Below are 22,907 nucleotides of genomic sequence, written 5' to 3'. Positions count from 1 at the left end.
TGTGATTTTTATATCTGCATCATTACATTTTACTGAAATCCCACTGGAATCTCATACTTTAATATTTTCAAGACCAGAGGTTTAACGTAACCACAAGCTAAATCAGACTTTAACTAAAAACACTGATCATATGCTCAAAGTTTACTATTTTAAGAGAGGAAATTTCCAGTCAGCAGATGGAAATAAATCCATGCACACTAACAGCTGTATCATGAACAAAACACCAGTCAGCTTGTTTTATTTGTTTGTGTAACGTACCTTAGCTGCTGAATTGGAGACACCATGCGTGACATTTCGTATCAGGCCTCCAACGTTCCCATATCTGATCAGCCCGGAGACGCCCTCCGATACATCGTTCAGAAGCCCCATGGGATTACCCAGAAAATCCACCGAGCCCAGGATTCGAGTTGCCTGACTTATCAACTCCTGAGAATAAAAATACATTTTACTGTCTGAAACCGACTATTTCTTTCAATATTCATTCTCGAGATGTGGGTGTTACTTTATTGGCCATCCTTGAAAAGATGGTTGTATAACGGAGTAGCTGGCTAGGCTACTTCAGAGGGCAGTTAAGAGTCAACCTCATTGGTGTGGGACTGGGTGAGTCACAGATAGGCCAGACCTGGTAAGAATGGCAAGTTGCCTTTCTTAGAGGACATTAATGAACCAAATGCATTTTTATGGCAATCCAGCAGCTTCATGGTTACTTTTTATTATTACCAGCTTTTTATCTCAAGTTTTTAAAAAAATGTTTTATAAAGTTAATTCAAATTCTCAAACTGCGATGGTGGGATTTGAACTCTCGTTCTCTGGATTACTAGTCCAGGCCTCTGAATTAGCAGTCTAGTAACAAACCCACTACACTTTGGTACCCATTCAATTGAAAGAAGTGCTTTAGTGTCAGCAGTGTTAGAAAGCACAGGCCTTTCCAAGCCCTTTCTGTAATATCAGTTATGATACAGTAGAAACCAATTTCACTCATAGTGGAGGCAAATCTAGATGTTCCCAGTGGTTGCAGATATGCTCTCATGAGATGTGACATTAGACTGCGTGCCGAGATTAAAAATTACTCCTCAGATCGCTGTTCAATGGGTGCTTGTATAGAGCTTGGACTTGGAAAACAATTCAGATTAGAGACCAAATGGGGAAAATCGAGATAAAAGATGCAGGTACGTTTGGTACTAGATTCTTTCCTGACACTTTCTCTGTAATCATAATTTTGAAGTTCCATTCAGCACAGGTGATTTCCTCATTCCCTGAAGGCACTGACTCATGCTAGGGTATAGCTCCATTAGCGTCACCAGGTCTCCAGTAACTCACCCAAGTAGTCATTCTATGTGCATGAACCCAGAGCCTGATTATTAGCAGGCTATTGGGGTTGGGGAGGGGAGGGGCAGATCACTTCACTTTACAGCCGAGGGCTCACTCGAGATCAATCCATATTATCCTGAACTCAAGGTTGGAAATAAAGGCCAGATGTAATGCCCCCACCACTGTCCTGGCTGAGACTGGCTAAAGTATCAGACACGGAATTGAATCTGTGACCTGTCCCATTTCTCAGATGATTACAGTCTGTCTGATGCAATATCATGCCATGCAGTGCCTTTATCTACTGAACCATCAGAGAAGCGAGATCAGACAACACTCATATCATAAACAGAATTGACAAGCATCACAGACGAGGGAGGAGTGATTAGAATCACAGCAAAGAATGCACATGGGTTAATGATGCACAATAACAGATACAGCATTGCTTTAGGCTACTGCAAGAACTCAATTTATTGCCAAATAGTATTGACAATCACGATAGCAAAATACTGCAGATGTTGGAAATCCAAAATAACAACAGAAAATGCTGGAAAAACTCAGGTCAGGCAACATCCGTGGAGAGAAATTTGAGTTGACGTTTCGGGTCGAACCCTTCTTCAAAACTGGAAAGAAAAGAAACTAGATCGAAGGCAGGGCTGCGATCGGACAAAAGAATAAAAGAAACAAAAGAAGTAAAAGAGATTAGAAGCTAGACGAGATGGTAATAGGCTGAGATTAGGTGTAAAGTGTACTGGCAGGGCAAAAGATAGCTGCCAGGTGTGAGAGAGAAACAAAAGGAAAGGGGGGGGGGGGGGGGGAAAGGAGTGGAAAAATTACAAGAAAAAATGAAATGGGGGCCGAGCTTATGATCTGAAATTGTTGAACTCGATATTGAGTCCGGAAGGCTGCAGAGTGCCTAATCGGAAGATGAGGTGCTGTTCCTCGAGTTTACGTTGAGCTTCCGTGGAACAATACAAGAGGCCAAGGACGGTGAGGTCCGAGTGGGAATGGAGTGGTGAATTAAAATGACAGGCAACCGGAAGCTCGGGGTCACCCTTACGGACTGAACGGAGGTGTTCCGCAAAGCGGTCACCCAATCTGCGTTTGGTCTCCCCAATGTAGGGGAGACCGCATCGTGAGCAGCGAATACAGTATACTAGATTGCGAGAAGTACAAGTAAATCGCTGTTTCACCTGGAAGGGGTGTTTGGGGCCCTGGACAGTGGGAAGGGGGGAGGTATAGGGGCAGGTGTTACATCTCCTCCGCCTGCACGGGAAGGTGCCAGGCGAAGGGGAAGGGCTGTTTGGGGTGATAGAGGAGTGGACTAGGGTGTCTCGGAGGGAGCGGTCCCTGCGGAATGCTGAAAGGGGAGGGGAAGATACGTTTGGTGGTGGGATCACTTTGGAGGTAGCGGAAATGCCGGAGGATGATCTGTTGAATCTGGAGGCTGGTGGGGTGAAAGGTGAGGACAAGGGGAACCCTATCGTGGTTCCGGGAGGGAGGGGCAGGGGTGAGGGCAGAAGTGCGGGAGATAGAACTGACACGGTCGAGGGCAGTGTCAACCACGGTAGAGGGGAATCCTCGGTTGCGGAAAAAGGAAGACACGTCTGAAGCACTGGTGTGGAAGGTGGCATCGTCGGAGCAGATACGGCAGAGACGGAGAAACTGGGAGAATGGAATAGAGTCCTTACAGGAAGCGGGGTGGGAGGAAGTGTAGTCCAGCTAGCTGTGGGAGTCAATGGGCTTGTAGTGAATATTGGTCGATAACCTATCCCCAGAGATGGAGACGGAGAAGTCGAGGAAGGGAAGGGAAGAGTCAGAGATGGACCATGTGAAGGTGAGGGAAGGGTGGAAATTGGAGGCAAAGTGAATGAAATTGTCAAGTTCGGGGCGAGAGCAGGAAACGGCACCGATACAGTCATCAATGTATCGGAAAAAGAGGTGAGGGAGGGGACCCGAGTAGGACTGGAACAAAGATTGTTCCACATAGCCCACGAAAAGGCAGGCATAGCTAGGATCCATGCGGGTACCCATGGCAACACCTTTGATTTGGAGGAAATGAGTGGAGTTAAAGGAGAAGTTGTTCAATGTGAGAACAAGTTCAGCCAGGCGGAGGAGGGTAGTGGTGGATGGGGACTGGTCGGGCCTCTGTTCAAGGAAGAAGCGGCGTGCCCTCAGGTCATCCGGGTGGGGGATGGAGGTGTAGAGGGATTGTACGTCCATGGTGAAAAGGAAGCGGTTGGGGCCAGGAAACTGGAAACTGTTAAAGTGGCGGAGGGCGTCCGAAGAGTCGCGGATGTAGGTGGGAAGAAACTGGACAAGGGGAGAAAAGATAGAGTCAAGATAGGAAAAGATAAGTTCCGTGGGGCAAGAACAGGGCAGTCCTGTTTGTGGATCTTGGGAAGGAGGTAGAAGCGGGCTGTGCGGGGTTGGGGAACTATGAGGTTGGTGGCAGCGGGGGGGAAGATCTCCAGAGGAGATGAGGTCAGTGACAGTCTTGGAAACGGTGGTTTGATGTTCGGTAGTGGGGTCATGGTCCAGGTGGAGGTAGGAGGAGGTGTCGGAGAGTTGGCGTTCAGCTTCCGCTAGGTAGAGGTCAGTACGCCAAACAACAATCAGTTGGGATTCTGACATGTCACCAACTAACCATGATTCATGCAAGTTGAGCATGCCACTTGCAAACTTATAAAGTTGGAAAATCTATGTTCCTCTAATAGATCATTTAGTAAATACACCAAATGCACCACCCAGTCTGGTACTGAGCCGTCCAGACCAGGAATGTCCCAGGTTCAACCCATGTTCTGTTAAGTTAGCTGATCTCAGCTGGGGTGCTACAATTGCTCGGTGTTTGGCTAGGTAATTGGGGGGGGGGGGGGGGGGGGCGCGGTGAATCAGCCAGGGTTCCCACTCCAGTTGGAAAGTACACACAAGTGGATGCTGGGTGAGGGCTCAGCCCTGATGCTCCCAAAGAGATTGACGAGCTTGCCATCAGTTACTGTCTAAGCTTACACATGAATAATGACCAACTAGATGATGTACTGGAGGGCTTGCCTATGAGGTCCCCTTTGTGGTCAATACAATATAACTCTGCACCACCAAGATACAAAAGAAGAAAAGCAGAGGGAGAAAAGTAGTTTGAAAATCTTAACAATGGGAATCCAATATTGTGCAAACTAACCCAAGAAAACTAATAAATGATCCCTGGGTTACCCTAATCACTTGTCCAAGATCCAACACAATGGTCTTGAGTGTGACCAGCAGGTTAGATGTTGGGAGAACCAGGGAACTGTGACAAGTTGCACACTTTGTCACAAATACTGTTATTTGATTTGATTAGAGTAGAGCATCCTCTAATAGTTTTAATCTGCACTACACTGCCCAACAAAACCTCATCCGATGTTGAAGTATTAATACAGAATTTTGCCAAACCTGTTGTTTGTCCTTCAGATCTTGCCCGGAGGGGGTGGGGGGAAATATACAGAAGTAAACGTTGGAAGAAGAAAGTAAAACACTTTTGATACTGTTGTATAGTCCGCACAGTCTAGAAGGCTTTAACTAACAACTTTGGGTTATATGCCCATGTATCACTGCTTAGACTGAAAACATTTATTCTGAAGAGGGAATATCACCTCCCACTTCGGACACATTCACATTCACACACTGGAAAATATGAACTTTGTTGTTCTCGACTAACTACACAAGTTCTAACAAGCTCAACTGCCCACTCTAATCCTCACCTCCTTAAAGTGCTTGAGAATGTCATTGATGATAAATTCCTGCGTCTCATACGGGTGCACTCTGGTGTACGGATCCATGTGAATAACTGCATCCTCAAACCGGATCAACCGGATTCCCAGCATGCCCTTCAAAGCCTGCAACAAAAAAAAGCACCAAATTGATCTTGCATGACAGCAGCAAAAGATCACTAATTCTGTGAGTTCACAGTGGACGCTCACTCGGAATGTCATGTTACAGGCAGAGCAGTGCTGCAGGCTGTTGTCGGAAACTAACCTGTCATTTTTACTCTACTTAGTGACAACTGGTATTGACAGCCAGCTGGGAGTCAAACATATCATGAGATTAGGATGATTCATATAGTTTGATCCTGTCATTTGCAAAGGTCAAAAGTCTGAACTTGGCGATAAGAACCTAAAAATGTCAGGGACAAGAAAAGCTCACTCACCCGTAAGAGCTCATTCCTCCAGTGCCCCAACCCTCCTATCACAGCATATAACTATATTTGAATAACCGGTGGTTCTACTTCTTTTGTCTTCCTTGGTAGGTTATTCTAAATATTTCACTGAATCTCTTTTGGATATTTGTCTTAAATTTTACTGTCAGCTTGGCTCAGTCAATAGCACTCTCACCTTTTAGTCAGAAGATTGGGTGTCAAGTTCCCATATTCTAGACTGATATTCCTGTGCAGTACCGAGAAAATGCTGCACGATCAGAGGTGTCCTTTGTATGAAATGTTAAGGAAGGCCCTATCTGCTCATACCAGTAGTTTAAATGGTAGTTAAAGAATGCATGGCACCATTTGAAGAGCAGGGTATTCCCCCAGTGTCCTGATTCCCTAACCAACACCACCAAAAACAGATTAATTGGTCAGTCATCTCATTACTATTTGTGGAATCTTGTGGAATGGAAAACAGCTGTTGTATTTGCCTACATAACTACAGTGACTACACCTGCAAGTAATCCATTGTATGTGAAACACTTTGAAAGAAAAAGACTTGCATTTATATAGCTTCTTTTCATGACCTCAGGATGTCCCAAAGCACTTTACAGCCAATGAAGTACTTTTGAAGTGTAGTCGCTGTTGTAATGTAGGAAACGTGGTAGCCAATTTGTGCACAGCAAGCTCCCACAAACAGCAATGTGATAATGACCAGATCATCTGTTTGTTTAGTGATGTTGAGACATTTCTGGGATTCAATAAGGTATGCTTTTTAATTTACTTTTACTTTTCACTAATTTCCATTGATGTCCAAATCTATCGACAATATCTCAAAAGATTACATCTGCGCAGACTTCCAATTGACAAAACCTTACTTTCTGATTGCAATTTTTCAACAGTCAATTTTTCCAATTATAAATGACTGTGTCCATATTTATAATGTAAACTGCCTGTCTAAACTTGTACTGTAATTATAATCCCCCCCCCCCCCAGTGGTGGCAATGTAGCACCTTGGTTTTTCATCTCTCAGCTCCTCAGCCTGCACTGCAGTGAAACTCCTATGCTCCAACCAACTCTACTTCTTTGCTTTCCAAATTGATGTTAGGTTTTGTTATTTAACTGTAAATGATAATATAAAATTGAAGTATTATATAAAATTAAGGACAGGCGTATGACTTTAATATGGGGGCCGAATTATGTCCGCAAGCCCTCGTCCAATTAGCCCTTATTCTCCAACACAGCTTCACCTGAAAACCACATTTGTTCTCAACTTCCCATGGGCAGGAGAGTGACTAGGATTTAATAAATGTCATCAGAAAGAGGTGTTATCATACACCAATTCGAGACAGAATGCAATCAAACAGGGATGAAAATAAAAGGTTGGGGAGAAGAGGGGGAAGGAGAGAGAGAAAACCTAACAGCAATTTGGAAAACAGAGAAGTAGAGTTGGTTGGTGCGAAAAGAGGGAGGGTGAAAAGGGAGGTAAAAAGAGGGAGGGGAGGGTGTGAAAAGGGGGGTGGAAAAAGGGGGTGGGGTGAAAAGGGGGAAGGAAGCAATACCATAAATGTATCATATTCTGGTACTTTATGTAGGCTGTCATACACAAAATTCATTGAGAAATAACGAGTTATAGAGCCCCACACAGCCAACTAAGAATTATAACACAAAGCACCCAATTCAAGGAATACACATGAATGCATACTACCCAAGCCAAGTTACAGACTTAAATTAAAAATTAATTTTGTGTAATTAAATACACAAAAACACTCTGCCTCCAAACTAAGCTGTAAGTGAACTGCTTGAATCTGGCATTACTGTCTGAAGTTGCTGCTCCATTTCAAAAGATACAGCAGGCGGGTAAGATACTGTGGTTCACAAATCGCGTATAGTACTGGGATGTATTTCACATATCTCTTGCTTACAATATGTTACTTCATTTATTATTTAGCACAAGTAATAAACTTACTGGACCCATTACAGTGGCCAGGATTGTGGTGCTCTCTGGCAATCACAGGCCACCCACATTAGCAAGTCTCTTTAAAAAGAATTGTTTTGTGTTCCTCAAGATGTATAGTGTGGTTTTTAGAAACTCACCTTGAGCTCCACAGGCAACTTGCTGGAAGTAAACACGCTCATCTTGATTTGTGGCATGCTGAGTTTGAGGTTTTCAAAATAGTAGCGCTTTGCTGTCCCACCTTGCTCACTATTCTGCTCAGGGGCATTTTCATCTGGCTTTTCTACATCTGCGAGGGAAGGAAGGAGATAGTGTGACAGGCTACTTAAAGCAATAGACCCCGTCAGACGTTCATAGCTGAGAGAATGAATTGCTCCTGCAAAATGAATGCAATCAATAGGTAGTTTAGGGAGCTGTTTGTTCGAAGGACAGCCAGGGCTAAATATGGTTATCAACCATGTACCGTACTCAAATTTAAGCCTCACTGTTCAACGATAATGTAATACAGTAAACTTTGGTTTATCCGGAGGTTAACTGTCTGGAATGCTCGAGCCACCGGCAAAAATTAGGAGCCGTTTCGTTAGTTTTTTTTTCTTCTCGTTGCTTTTTTTTTCCACCAGTCAGGCTCTGCAAGGTCTTGCTGAAGCTGTTGCTAAGCTACAGAGACACTTGCAAGGTACAGCCGACTGTTTAGAAGCTGACAGGGTTTGTTGCCAGATATGGAGCTCAAAATCTCCGTATGTTTCAACATTAGCGCTGGTTTGTCCGGCAGTTTTGATGGGACGGCAACAGCTCGGTCCCGTCGGTGCCGGATATCACAAAGTTTCCTGTAAAAGTTTTCAGCACCATATTACTATGTTGGCAAGCATTTTAAATTGATAACAAGCAATCATTAAATAGTGCCGATAGAGATTTCAATTAAACACAATCCTCACGCACCTAGCAATTTACTAACAGGATCTTTACTATAAAGGATCAAAGTGAGCTAATCTAAAAGTTTTCTTTTTAGAAAGGTTACTCTGTCGAATTCACCGCCACCATACTGCAACAGATTCCCTCTATCCTTTTCAAGAACCCGTGCACTTGTGCAGCTGCAATTTGCTGGTGGTCAAACAAGGTGGGGGGGGGGGGGGGGAAAAGAGAGAGAGACTTATCTTCTGGCCTCCATAGAATCATAGAAATTTACGGCACAGAAGGCGACCATTCCCTACATGAGGGAATCTTAACCCTCCAAATCACATCGCGACTGTCCCAAGGATCAGACAACATGGTATAATAGAGGAAAACATGCAATTATACACAGAAGGGGTTGTCAGTTTAAGACAGAACTTCAAACTGCATCTGTACTTGTTTAAGTTTCTCTGTGGGTCTATATTTAGATGATTTCCCAGTCGAGCAATAGACTAAAGATCTTGCCTTCCAGGCATAGAGTCATATAAATTGGCCATGGAATTTGTGACTAATTCAATTATAAATGATTTTTCAATCCGTCAGTGGCAATGTTAAAAGCCTTGATCCTTCTGGGTGAATATCAATGAAGTGAAGTATGCTGGCAGTTAGGATCCATAATGAGTGCCACTGCTAGAATTAAAATTGAATGAAACTACCCTGTAAATTTTACAGCATGGATTATAATGATTAACATATCCTAGAGTGGTTTCAAGGCAGCTAATTAACCGTAAGGTTCAGAAAGAAGCTACAGAACTCTTTTGAACCCCTCAATTAGATTCCAGCCTGTAACTCATTCCTGCATATCTGTTATTCTATATATAAACCATCCAAGCCCCTCAATTAGATTCCAGCCTGTAACTCGCTCCAGATATTCACTATTTCACACAACAGGAGTGTCCAAGCTTTTTACCTTCATGGGCCACATAGGTGCATACCACAGAGCTCTGTGGGTCACATATAAAGTTTAAATCCATGTTCCCTCAGTTTGCATATATCTCAAGTTGCTATACGAACAGATTCCACAACCCCCAAAAACAGTCCCTTCTAAACCTCCAGGCCCAAGAAATACAAATAGGGCAAACCAGTGAGAAGATATAAGCATAACTAGGCTCGTGCTTGTGGGCTGGATTGCCGGGATTCAAGGTTTGGAAATGGCCCTGCTCTGGACACCTCCACTGTATATGAACCATACGAACCCCTCCACTGGAGATTCTGACTGATAAGAAAATGCATGCTTACAAAATACAGGAAACTTTGGTTTATCCGGAGGTTAATTGTCCGGAATGCTCAAGCCACCGGCAAAAATCAGGAGCCGTTTCGTTAGGTTTTTTTTTCATTGCTTTTTTTTCCCACCAGTCAGGCTCTGCAAGGTCTCGCTGAAGCTGTTGCTAAGCTACAGAGATGCTTGCAAGGTACGGCCGACTGTTTAGAAGCTGTTGCTCAGCAACACGGTTTGTTGCCAGATACGGAGCTCAAAATCTCCGTATGTTTCAACATTAGCGCTGGTTTGTCCGGCAGTTTTGATGGGATGGCAACAGCTTGGTCCCGTCGGTGCCGGATATCACAAAGTTTCCTGTATTACAGACCAGAGGGTTATAACAGAGTAGAAATGGGAATATATGTAAATCTGTTTCATGGTTTTCTAACAAAAGTCATTCTAATTTAAGAAAAGTCCTTGAACAGCTCTGCTAATGGCTCAGGAGACCAGAGGTTCAACTTCCATTGTGTGTTGAGTTAGTTGACCTCGGCCTCCCTGAGCTCAAAGGGGAAAAGGAAAGAGGACGAAACATGAACTCCTGATCAGCACTCTGAGGTCCTGCTGGAAGGGTACCCCTGTGGCCATCAGGTGAAGTGAGGAAGAGAGGTGTGGCTGTGATTCCCTTTCTGTCATAAAAATGCTCAATCGGTGGTACATCTTACCACCCAGCCTGCTGGCATCACTTCAAAAGCTCTTGGGTATCAGGGCAGCCTGCAGGGAAATTATTCTATGCTACATACATTTCAATGTAAATGAAACCATCTTGTAGAATGTCGGTGATTCATGCTAAATTGATGTAATGAGCTACTGTTAGAGATATGCACTTAAATATGTGCTCTTAAATATCTGGTAAAACTGGATTGTACAAATAATTAAAATCACAAACACTAAGCATCCTGAAGCCAGAAAAGGTAAACAAAGGGTTAGCTGGACAATTAGGAGCCTAAACTATTGAACTCTTCAGTGAGACTGCGGTCCTCTGCTCTCCATGTGCACTTTCAACTTGAGTTAATTAAAGCTTCCTGATACACAAATTTCTTGATTTTGAAACATTACAAACAATGAATAAATATATTTACAAAGGAACTGGGAGATAATTGACTTGACTTAGAGATCCTTTCACCTCTGGGATGGGAGTTCAAATTCAGCCAGGCTGAATGAAAATTGCTGCTCACTGCCTGCAGTACGTCCTAAGCAAAATAAACTGGGGTTGTCTCAGTGCAACTCTGGATATGTGTGGGCTCACAGCTTAAAACTAACCCTAAATGAACATTAATTGGCACTCTCCGAGGGGAAAATGACTGATATGGGAAAACAAAATATTAACACAGATGCTTAAGGGGAGATGCTCTTCCGAGAGATTCAGGGCACAGCATAGTGCGTACACTTTATTAACTCCATTTACATGAACTTGAAAGACCAAATTACAAATAACATTTGAAGAAGGTAATTAGTAGGAATGTACAGCAGAAAGGGCTGAATTTTCTCTTCATTTTTTGAGACAGCATCGACAAACGTCATGATGAATCTTTCTACATGGTTTACATTAGACAATACGTAAGCCTATAATTTTTTTCTCCTCTTTTGGTACCCCATGATGAAAATTTCGTGTCTCACTGCTCAAGTGCGGGAGGATAGGTGAGCAACTGCACCTAGATCTCTTCCAACAGTGCTTTCAAGTCAGCTGAGAAGAGGCAAGTGGCAGTAGCTCAGGAACAATTCCAGAGCTGTTCTTAGGCTTATTTAGCGTACCAGTACTAAGTTGTACTTAAGCTAATCCACTTTTAATTCATCATCTCAAATTGTTCCAACCACTGCCACCACATGACAGACTGTACCCTACTAGTATTTTACACCTTTGTGTAATACAGCTCAAAATACTCTTTCCAGATACAACCCAAATGTGGAAGGACAAAATCTATAATGGTGCAGTTGTGTGTTTTTCACAGTTCAAGTAGAAAATTTCACCCACCCACCATTGCTCTTTACTAAAATCCTTGAGGCAACACTGAACTCTCCCTCCAATTTCCCTTCTCTCCAAAAGGGAGGTAATCCTATGAATACAGAGGGCAATATTCACCAATTCTACGAGTGCTAGCTTTTACACAAATCAAAAATTGAAAAAAACCCAAAACTTTTAAATGTCCTTTGCAGTAATTTGTATCACTCCAAAACTAGGAGAAATAAAATAAACCTGCTTTCAAATACTTGTCTACGTCTAGAGGCCACTGTTACTGGAGAACACTGCTGTGGGCTCATTTATCCTGGGGTGTACCATTCCATTACCTCTCTTGGACTCCCCAAGAAATGGCCAGGTAAAACAAAAACACAATCTTGGTAAGCAGTGCCTATGAACTCATGCTACCCTTTGAACAACGCACCAGTACATCAACATACTGCAACAGGCAACTTTGTGCAGTTTGCAGGTTCCAATGTTAACATGCAATGGGACAATCTGCAGCAGTTTTTGTACTGGGCAACCGCGTAACATCAGCCACCTGGTTTATATCTCGTACCTTGGTCCAATTGCCCCAAGCCAAAGAAGCGCAGCAGCTTCAGCAAAAGTTTCTCTTCGATTTGAACTGTCAGCTTCCGCACTGTGATCATGAGATGCTGCAGATACAGAAATATAACCAGTCACACTAAATACGAGAACCTAATAAAACATTACTAATTATTTCTTTGGCAGCCAACCCCAACACACTTTCGTGATTACTAATTTAGTTTTAACATCTCTAGTTTCAAGTGTTTTCTCCACTCTCTTAGGTTGTTTTTCTCACCCCTCTCCAAAGCATATTTTCTAAATAGAATTGGGTTAGGCACCCTGTTCCTAAATCCTTAAGTTTCTGTAACTGGTTACCAGATAGTGACAGATTTTCCTGCCCTTGGTGTGGGGAAGTGCTTGCTTTTCACTGGATGCCACCCCTGAGGCCTAACAGGCTGTGTGGGGTGACGCAAGAAAACTACTAGGCACTTGGTCTAAGCGTTAAACAAAGCTTTAATCAACTGTTTTACAACATGGAGGTCTAGTTGTGCCCTTCACTAGTTCCCGTTAAGAATGTCCTGCACAAGCTGGGCCCGTGCCCGAGTGGTACTAGGGATCCCTGCAATCACTTGATGTACCGAGGAGTCCAAAGAATTTATTCTGCAGACACATAGGCATGCAGCACAAACTACAATCAGGAACTCTTGTCAGATTTTACAAGGTCATGGTGATGGGGGGCGGGAAAGTTTAAACTCAGGGTTCTTGTAACACAAGCAAAACGAAAGACATGGGGTATGGCAGAATGAGAAGTGCTAAAAACGTCTAAGTTCTATAGCTAGAAGTTTGAGTCCTGGTGAATTGACTGTTAACATCTGATCTCTAAGCCTGTGCTGAGCTGATTGATTTCAGCAAAGGCAGCAGCTGAAGTGTAATTGGCCTCATTATTGCAGGGTAAGGGGCAAGGGGAGGGGAGTCAGCCAAGGTTCATGCTCAATTCCAATCCAGTAACCCTGCTGAAAAATGTTGGCATGCCAATGTATAGTGACAGGTTTGGGCTCAGCTGTGTTGCCCTTCAAAGTCAAATTGTTTGTTGATACTTAATGTCTCAGCTCACATATTAAGACTAGCCCCTTGGGTAAAGTAGCAGGGCTGCCTGCACTTGAGAACTGTCTGCAGCACGAGACAGTTCCTTCAGGAAAGGAAGAAAATCTGGAGGGGATAGGAAGCAACATTAAAATAATTGCTTTAAGTAAAGTTAAAGCTCCTTTTACACAATGGTGTTGTTGCCCAAGTGAATCTAGCATGGACATCACTCCAAGCCAGCTTTATAAGGCAAACTCCTGCCAGCGAAGGGACCTACTAGAAAAAAATCCTATCTGCCGGTTTTCGGTTACTTGACACCAATGCTGGACTATGAACACAGCCCTGGAATGGGACTGCCGCCTGCACTTAATCAGTGCTGAGAGCTGGCAGTACCAGGGAAATGGGAGATTTTATGATCAAAAAGGAGCGAGACAGATTGCAGATCCATTTAAATACATGGAGCTGTGTTCCTTTCTAGGAATGATACCCACCAGTAGGAGAGTCTTAATTTAAATGAGCTAGAGCGGATAGCCTCGTCAATGCTGAGTGTTTCCAAGGACTAGACGATATCATTGCTTTGGGCTGATGCTTTTGCCTGAGACTGCAGGATAAAGCAACCTTTCCTTACTTGCTGTTGGGACACTAGAGCCTGGATGGTTACGCGGACATGTAAGCTGGGTGCGCCTTTGGATTCCATGAACACGGACGTCACGCTTTGGGTGGATCTCACAGGTTGTCATCGCCACCTGGTGACCACTAGGGAAGTGCACAATCAGGTTGGTGTTAGAAGTCACTTTTCTCCCCTCATCAAGGTTTCATAGGTGTTGGAATTGGAAGCCCTCCAGTACGTTTCACATGCTAGATGGCATGTTGGCAGGCTATTCAGCTATGTTAGTGCATCACAGCCAAATCTGATCCTGTCCTCACCCGACATCCACACCCGTGCATTTTCTTCCGGGGGCCATTGGCTGGCGGTCGGTTGTGCAGAAACCCTGGCTGAGTGTCCCTCTATTTAGGGATGCTAAGACGAACTACAGCACCCCAACTGGTGTCCCAGCTAAGATCAGCTCATTCAGCCTGGGGCTCAAACCTGAAGCCTTCTAGTCTACACAGCTTTGTTTTACATCACGTGGTACCTCTGCAAATGAGGCAGTTGGGGCTAGAAGTCTATTCTGCTTTGTTGGAGGCTACCTGAATGTTTAAAGCAGCCCATTATTGAAGGTAAAGCTTTGGGCCTCATACAGTGAAACTAGAGACAACTGGACATCAGCCCCAACAATAAATGTTTGATTCAGATCTTACTTGTATTAAAAGCCTATCTAAGCTCAGTATTAAAGGTGTTGAGAGAGTTAGATGGAGGGGGGCAGGAGGAAGCTCGTGTGGAGCATGGACAAGTTGGGATGAATGGCCTGTTTCTGTGCTGCACATTCTATGTAATTCTCTGTGTTATTGTGCATTTCACTGTACAATATAGAACAGATCAGCATTCAGAATACTTAAGACAGCTGCTTTATTGGGCACACACCTTGAAGAGTTCAGTCAGTGCACTCTTGCTGGGGATCTTCATTGCATTGATCTGAACAGCAGGGCCCGATTCAATGCTTTCTGTTTCACTTTCAAGGCTGTTGGGGGTCAGTGAGAGTATCACAGGCTGCGTTGTTCCCAAGAGCTGGTTATCAATCTTGCGAAGTACAGAAAGAAACAAAAGTCTTAGCAGCATTTAATAATAAAACAAACAAAAATACTTTGGCCTTTTTCCTTGTATGAACAAATAAGATTTTCCAAAGAAGTGCTCTTTCACCTACAAACCCAACGGGTTCCAGACCCCTTTTAGTGGAGTTTCATACAATCAAGACCATTCCTCAGCAAAACAACATGCAAGCTGATGAAGGGTCGAAACAAGTCATGAGGATTTGCAATTAACCGCCCTGTCCTCTCCAACACAACGTCTCATTCCCCCCATCCTGAATGATCTGAACACTCACTGCGATACGGTTCCATAGATGGCGATAACCCCACAGCACCCCATCCAAGTTGAGATTCTTCATGCAAGAACCTAGGTAGCAAATGTTGGCAGACTGTTCGATCATGGGGGCATCAGAACTGATCCCATAGAGCCATAACAATTTACAGCACAGGTGATGGCCATTCGGCCCATTATGCCTCTGGCGGCTCTTTGCTAGAGCAATCCAAAACTAAATCGCACTGCCCCACTTTCTCCCCATGGCCTTGTTTCTTTCTCTGCTACTGAACCATAGAAATTTACAGCAGCATAAAGGCAGAGCAAATCTTCCTATTGCTGCCCCATCCCTCTATGTCGATGGTTCTCTCTCATGCTCCAGCCAGTCACCTGAGCTATTTGCTACTTCCTTGCCCAGGCTTGAACCTGCATCTTGCATACCCATACTGCCAGAAGGCAGCTTGCAATCCTTTCAACCACTCTGCTTTCCATACCATTTTTGGATTTGTTTTCAAAATATCCTGGACGGGGCTTCAGAATGTTCACCTTTGTACAATATGAAAGTGCATTGTTAAAAGACGCTTCATTACCTGTACATCCTGAATGCTGACCTCCAGCATCTGACTGGTGGCAGTCTGCGTGTAATGAACATCTATCCCTGTTAAAGTGGTAAACACCAATTCCTCAGGGGCCTTGTTAACCAGCGACAAACCAACTCCGCCATCCAGTTTCACTAAAACCTGCAAATTTACAGCACAGTAAAAGTTATATTTTTTAAAATGGGTAAAATATTGAATTCACAGTACTGTCGCGGATTTTTAAAATTATTTATTTTCCAAAGGTTCTTGTGTTTTTTTTAAATTTGTTTATGGAATGTAGGCGTCGCTGGCAGGACCAGCATTTATTGCCCATCGATAGTTGCCCTTGAGAAGGTGGTGGTGAGCAGCCTTCTTGAACCGCTGCAGTCCGAGTGGTGAAGGTACTCCCACAGTGCTGTTAGGGAGAGTGTTCCAGGATTTTGACCCAGCGACGATGAAGGAACGGCGATATACTTCTAAGTCAGGATGGAGTGTGACTTGGAGGTGGTGGTGTTCCCATGCGCCTGCTGCCCTTGTCATTCTAGGTGGAAGAGGTCGCAGGTTTGGGAGGTGCTGCCGAAGAAGCCTTGGCGAGTTGCTGCAGTGCATCTTGTAGATGGTACACACTGCAGCCACAGTACGCCGGTGGTGGAGGGAGTGAATGTTTAAGGTGGTGGATGTGGTGCCAATCAAGCGGGCTGCTTTGTCCTGGATGGTGTCGAGCTTCTTGAGTGTTGTTGGAGCTGCACTCATCCAGGCAAGTGGAGACTATTCCATCACACTCCTGACTTGTACCTTGTAGATGGTGGAAAGGCTTTGGAGAGTCAGGAGGTGAGACATTCGCCGCAGAATACCTAGCCTCTGTCCTGCTCTTGTTGCCACAGTATTTATGTGGCTGGTCCATGGTTCCACAGACACTGACAATCTTCTAATACCGCACCCAAGTGCCAATTTACATGTGATCCTTAGCAGTGAGTGTCAGTAGGCCAGTAGATCATCACAGCCAACCCCGATCGGGTCTTACTCTTCACCCAATATCCACACCTGCACACTTTGCAGGTCACTGAACAGAAATTAGAGTGGGAAATGGCTGACTTAAAGACCAGGAATGAAACTTGGATGTTCTGTTCTGCATGGCTCAGTACAACACCGCATAGTGCATTTACTCACTGAGCCATGGGGGCTCTTTCATGGTGCTATTTATAGACTTGTGGGCAGGAACAGGATAGGAACTGGCTCACACAGATAGCTGGAAAATCAACCAGAAGTGGTTTTATCTTACTTTAAGAGAAAGAAAGCTGTTGGGAAACACTAGAGCCAAGTAATCCAGTAAGCAACAGCTTAGCTCCCCTAAATCCTACTTGCTCTACAAAATTTGTGCTGGACTAAATCCATCCTAGACTACGTTAGAGCACGAATGAACACCGTCAAACGGTGCTCTCCAAACCAGGAAGAAAATGCATTGCATCCAGGCAGCACTGCAAAGCGAACCTGATACTGCATCCGTAGATCAATAAAAGGTTAGAGCACAGAAGGAGGCCATTCCCCCCAATGTGTCTGTGCCTACTCTTTGTTAGAGCAATCCAAAACTAATCCCACTGTCTTGCTCTCCCCTCATAGTCCTCTATCTTTGCTTCAAATATTTATCCACCTTTCCCTTAAAAAAATGGTTTCTGCTTCAACTACTTCCTGTGGCAAAGCATTCCCTATTCTAACAACTCTACTTTAAGAAGTTTATTCTGATCTCTCTCCTCAATCTCTTGGTGCGGAAAGGGGTGAGGAGAAATTTCTTATGCGTATTCTTCTTAGCATATTCCATTTAAATAATAGCTCTTGTTGTTAAACATCAACTGTTAAACTTGAACATGGAGATTTTCAAAATCTATTTTCTTATGTTTTCATTCTTCCTGCACCCCAACCATTCAGAAAGGCCATACAGGTACAGTTAAGGGCTGACTCTCATCATTAACTATTGTGTGTTCAAGGCAATATAAATACACTGGTAAGGAAGTTACACTTGATTAATAATTATTAATAAAATTGTTGGTTATATTTTAGGTTATTATCTCAATAAGATTGAGGAATTTTTCCACTAGATTTTCATGCTCATATTTGCCTGACAGAAAGAAATGTTTTGGAAATGTCTCAGAGAACACAGAATCAAAATGGGGCTTTTGCAGATTACAAGGAAAAACGGGAATGAAACACTCACAGACCTCTAACTCTTGTTCAGCTTCCAAGTTCTTTAACTTCCGAATTTCACCGATTTCTGCCATTGGACAGTCCTCAGTTCCTGTGAGGGAGCGATTGGTTCTGCGATGCTGTAGGTCAGTAATCTGTAACAAGCCAAATTGGTCAGAAGACCAACTAAATTAAAATCACTGATCGGGTCAATGGGATCTGTGTAATTTCATTATTACAAATAGATAAATGAAAACAAATTTGCCATTCAAGATTTATGGGAAATCCACAAACTAATCTTACACAGAAGCAGAACATGCTGGCATAGATAGCACCAAGGGAAAGGACAGTTTAATGTTTTGGGTATAATCCTTGGTCAGAATTCAAAACTGAAAGATAAACAAGCATTTCAGTAGTGACAACAGAAAACACTGGAAAAACTCAACAGGCCAGGCAGCATCAGTGGAGAGAGAAACAGAGTTAACGTTTCGGGTCGGCCTGAAACATTAACTCCGTTTCTCTCTCCATGGATGTTGCCTGGCCTGCTGAGTTTTTCCAGTGTTTTCTGTTGTTATTTTGGATTTCCAGCATCCGCAGTATTTTGCTATCGTATAAGCATTTCAGGAGGGTTGAGGACAAAAAGAGATGGTGAGATAGAAACTACTGATATTCCAAACAGAGAAGAAGTAATTAATTGATTGACCTGCAGCCTATTTAATAGAAAACTGATAGATGATATAAAAGATCAACTCAGTGAAGCAATGGAAAGACATTAAAAGAACATGCAAAGATGAAAAAGACAAAAGAGGGCCATACAAAGAAAAAAAAGAGGGAAATACAGAAACTGCTGAAAGCACATACTGGTTCGTCAGTTATGGAGAGAGAGAAAAACAGGCCAACAACCTGGGTCAGAACTATGTTCGGACAAAAGGTTTGTACCAAAAACATCAACGTACTTCCTGTCTGTTTGGAACAGACAAGCTTACCCATGTCACCAATAGCCCAAGCTGTAAAGAAAATGGGAATGATGCTAAGATCTGAAGTTAGTGGCCAGGAAAAGAGGACAAACTATTCCTGAATTTGGAACGGTACGGAAGCCCAAAGCCAGTGAGGCAGAGTGGTTAAAGTGCTAAGCCCAGGAAGGTCAGGGTCACACTTGTAGATGGAACCCAGGTGTTTGGCACAGCAGTCAACTAATCTATATTTGGGTACCCCAATGTAGAGGAGACCACATCATGAGCAGCAGAAACGGAATTATTATTACAGTGCTAGATTGGAGGAAATACACTGGGCAGGATTTTCATTGAGCTGTGGAGGCGGGATTGGAGGCATGTGGGGGGTTAAAATCCTGAAATCGGGGGGGGGGGGGGGGTGCACGAACCCATCCCGCCGCCAACCCGCCTCCATGCCAGTTTCAAGAGGCGGGTACCCGACCCGCGCTGGGACCCCGCCTCCCCGAGGCGGGAAGGGGATTAGTGCCAATTAACTGCCTGTTAACAGGTAGTTAACAGGCAGTTTTTAGCCTAATCCCTATTTTCATTGGTGAAGTGTGGGATTCCCGACAGCTCCAAACCACGGCAAGTTAGCGAGGTGGGCCGTTGGGATGAAGGGCTTGGCGAGTTCGAGGTGTCCGGTGTTCAGGTGAGCGATGGGTGCATGAGTGCAGAGGTAAGTGTGTTTGGTGTGTTTAAAGAAGTTTTACTTACCTTTACAGCCTTCCTTCCTTCAGGTCTCGGGAGTCCCTCATCTCACCGGCACAGAAAGCAGAATGGCCGCGATCTGTCAAAAATTGCAGCATTCAGCTTTCTGTTCCGGAGAGATCTCTAAATCATCCTGAGAGGAAGGAATTAACTTAGAGTACAGATTGTCAGCATTTGATAGCTTCAAACAGCTGTGAAACACTGATATTTCATCTGTCAAAAGGTCTTGACAGATGAAATGTCAATCTGGGCTTAACCAGGTCAATCAAGTCAAAATCGCGTGGATTGGCTACAACTCGATGGAGGCGGGACTACAACCCCGAAAGTTGTAGTCCCGCCTCCTACCCGCCTCCTCAATGAAAATCCAGCCCACTGCGTCTCACACTGAAGGAATGTTTGGAACCCTGGTCTTTAGCGTAGGAGCAGTTGAATAAGTAAGTGTTGTATCTGCTGCTGTTGCATGTGAAGATGCTGAGGAAGGGCAGCTGGAAGTTGGGATTCTGGAAGAGTAAACAAGGGCATCCTGGAGAGAATGGTGAAGAACGCAGGGAAGCTACGCTTGGCAGTGGAATTTTGTAGACAGAATGACAAGTAATCTGATGAATGCAGAGGCTGATGGGGTAGACAGCGAGGAAAAAAAGGATCTTGTTTCCATGAGAGTAGGGGATGTGACCACAGGTACAAGAAATGGGGCAAATATGACCAGGAGTCTTATCGACCACTGTCGCAGGGAATCCTTGGTTGAGGAAAAAGTAGAACATTTTAGAAGTTCTGACAAGGAAAGTGGAGTCATCAGACCAAACGCAAAAAAGATAAAGAAACAGGGAGAAAGGGATGGAGTCTTTACAGAAACTATGGTAGGACGATGTATGTCCAGGTATTTGCGGGAGTCAGTAATAGATGTTTGTGGAAAACCCATTGCCAGATGGAAAAAGAGAAGTCCAGGAAGAGTCATGGATGTACTATGTAAAGCTGAGGGATGGGTGGAAATTGAAAATCTCAAGATTAGACCAGGGGTGGAAGCAGTACTGACAGTTGTCAATGTAATGGAGGCAATGGTCAAGAAGGAGGCATAATCAGCAATGGAATAAAGAGTGTTCCACATATCTCAATAAACAAACGCACAGCTAGGACGTAATTGGGATCCTAGTGAGACACCTTTTACCTGAGGAAGTGGAGTTAAAGGAGTAGTTGTTCAAGTGGAGAGAAGGGTGGTGATGAATGGGAACTGATTGGACCGCTGTTTGGTAATGGGTGGAGGTTTAGAGAGGTTGTATGTCCATGGTGAAGGGGTGATTGACGTCAGATAACCTGAAATTATCAAAGTGGCAGGTGGTGTCAGAAGAGTCGTTGGTATAGGTGGGTAGAGACTGGACAAGGGGGAGGGGTGTGGAAGAATAGACTCAAGATAAGAAGAAATTAGATTCGTGCGACAGGAGCAGGTTCAAACAACTGGTCTACTGGGGGAGTCCTGTTTATGTATTTTGACGAGGAGGTTGAAATACCCTGTATCGGGTTTGAGAATAACAAAGTTGGAGGCAGTGGGGGGGCGATCTCCTCAAGAAATAAAACTGTTAATAGTCTGGGAAATTATGTTTTAGTGTTTGGTAGTGGAGTCATGATCCAGAGGCAGATGGAGTGGTCATCAGCCTCAGCCACAAAAATTATCTTCTACCATATGACAACAGTGCCCTCTTTGTCAGCAGGTTTGATGATGATGTTTGATTAACTAATCTTACATTTTAGTTGAGTTGTTTGCTATCTAATAGGCAGCAGATTACCTGCAACACTCGTGTTGGACCATCAGGAATGACGCGCAAAGACAGAACTCCTGAACCAGGTCTCATCTTCTGGTTTATGAACTGCTGCTCGACTGGAACTGGCTCCAGGCCAAGCGAAGGTTCTGGACCCAGTACTACCTCTGCTCCATCGTATAAGCCTGAAATGCCTTTCGTTGTCTAGATAAATGAGCACAGATTCAAGATACAGTTCACTGACAATCAATACCCTCACAAGCGCATTAAAAAGGGTGCGAGGAAAAAGGTCAGAGCATATTCCCACCCTGTACCTGGTTAACGTGCTGAGCACATATGGGTCGAGTATGGGTGCAGATTAGCAACAAAGCACCCATGTGTAGCTCGAATGCGTGGCATGCGGCAACATCCCTTGATAATTCCACAAACGTATATACTTGCTGCTTAAAGTATCTGAACCCGCACCAATCCCGCTCACCCATCAACAATAAGGGACATCTTGAAATCGTCCAGCGTGACTTTTCCACCTCCCTCCCCCCCCCCACCCATCTCATTTTCTCATTATGCAGACTGTGAGGATAGATAGAGCCAAAGTGACTCTACTGAGTCGGTTGCAAAGCCACTTATTGGTGGGTGAAATAGGATGGTGTGAAGGTTTATTCTGCCACGGCTGTTGTTTTTACCTGTACTACCATTCTTGGCATGCTGCAGCTCATTCGGCCATCTCGGAAATACCATGTCTGTGTACTGTTGCGACGCCGCTCTGGCTTTTTCAGCATGAGTGGCTCATATCTGCAACAGACAGAAAGTGAGGGGTAAATGATATATACAAATTCCCATACACACTGTGCAACTTAATATAAAGCGCTTTCTTGTTGGCCTAATGGATAAATATACTGCCCGATGTAGTAATAAATGACAGAATAGAAAATCTCAGGCTCAATACCCAGTCGGTGTGAAATCAGGGTGACATCTGGGCCGTAACAATTGGTCTCGCAGCTTCCCTGAACTAATGAGGGAAAAGTTAGTTGGGGGTTTCTGCTCCCAATTGCAATTCAGTGATTCCTGCCAGACTGAGCAAGTGTGGACATTGGGAAATAACAGGTTCAAGTTAAGCTGTGATGCATCCCCATCAACCGCTGAATAGCCAGCCTGCAATCAATAAAAATTGAAGAATGGTCACTTGGCTGAGGAACTGGAGTGCTGACAGCGCAAGATTCATCGCTTTCAAAGGAGGAGAGAAAAACTAGGACGATGTGGGATGGCTGGATTGGAATCTCATTACAGGAAACTTTCATTTAAACAGAGGTTAAATATCCAGAATGCTCTATCCACCGGCAAAATTCAGGAGTCGGTTCAGATAACTTTTTTTTAAACTTTTCGTTGCTTTTTTTCTCTATTTGTAGCTCTGCAAGCATCTAGCTGAAGCTGTTGCTTAGCTACAGAGACGCTTGCAAGCTGCACCGGCTGTTTTGAAGCTGTTGCTAAGCAACAGGTTTGTTGCTTCAGACGGAGCTC

General features: G+C 44.0%; 1 protein-coding gene across 4 annotated transcripts in view; it reads right to left on the bottom strand.

Moving 5' to 3' along the window:
- vps13d (vacuolar protein sorting 13 homolog D) overlaps positions 1-22,907 on the bottom strand; it is a 260,231-nt gene that overhangs the window by 72,808 nt on the left and 164,516 nt on the right. For all 4 annotated transcript variants that reach the window (XM_085966919.1, XM_085966915.1, XM_085966916.1 and 1 more), the window contains 9 exons: positions 22,073-22,181; positions 21,417-21,593; positions 17,971-18,090; positions 15,767-15,916; positions 14,742-14,897; positions 12,165-12,261; positions 7,580-7,728; positions 5,046-5,180; positions 259-426 (listed from right to left, as the gene is read on the bottom strand). In XM_085966919.1, coding sequence (XP_085823045.1) covers positions 259-426; positions 5,046-5,180; positions 7,580-7,728; positions 12,165-12,261; positions 14,742-14,897; positions 15,767-15,916; positions 17,971-18,090; positions 21,417-21,593; positions 22,073-22,181 — 1,261 coding nt within the window. The remainder of the gene's footprint in view (positions 1-258; positions 427-5,045; positions 5,181-7,579; positions 7,729-12,164; positions 12,262-14,741; positions 14,898-15,766; positions 15,917-17,970; positions 18,091-21,416; positions 21,594-22,072; positions 22,182-22,907) is intronic.

The sequence above is a fragment of the Somniosus microcephalus genome, chromosome 25 (genome assembly GCF_052327205.1).
Source record: "Somniosus microcephalus isolate GS21.2 chromosome 25, FLI_Smic_1.0, whole genome shotgun sequence".
Taxonomy (NCBI): Eukaryota; Metazoa; Chordata; class Chondrichthyes; order Squaliformes; family Somniosidae; genus Somniosus; species Somniosus microcephalus.
The sequence above is the reverse complement of the archived record's forward strand: the minus strand, read 5'-3'. Positions and strand labels throughout refer to the sequence as shown.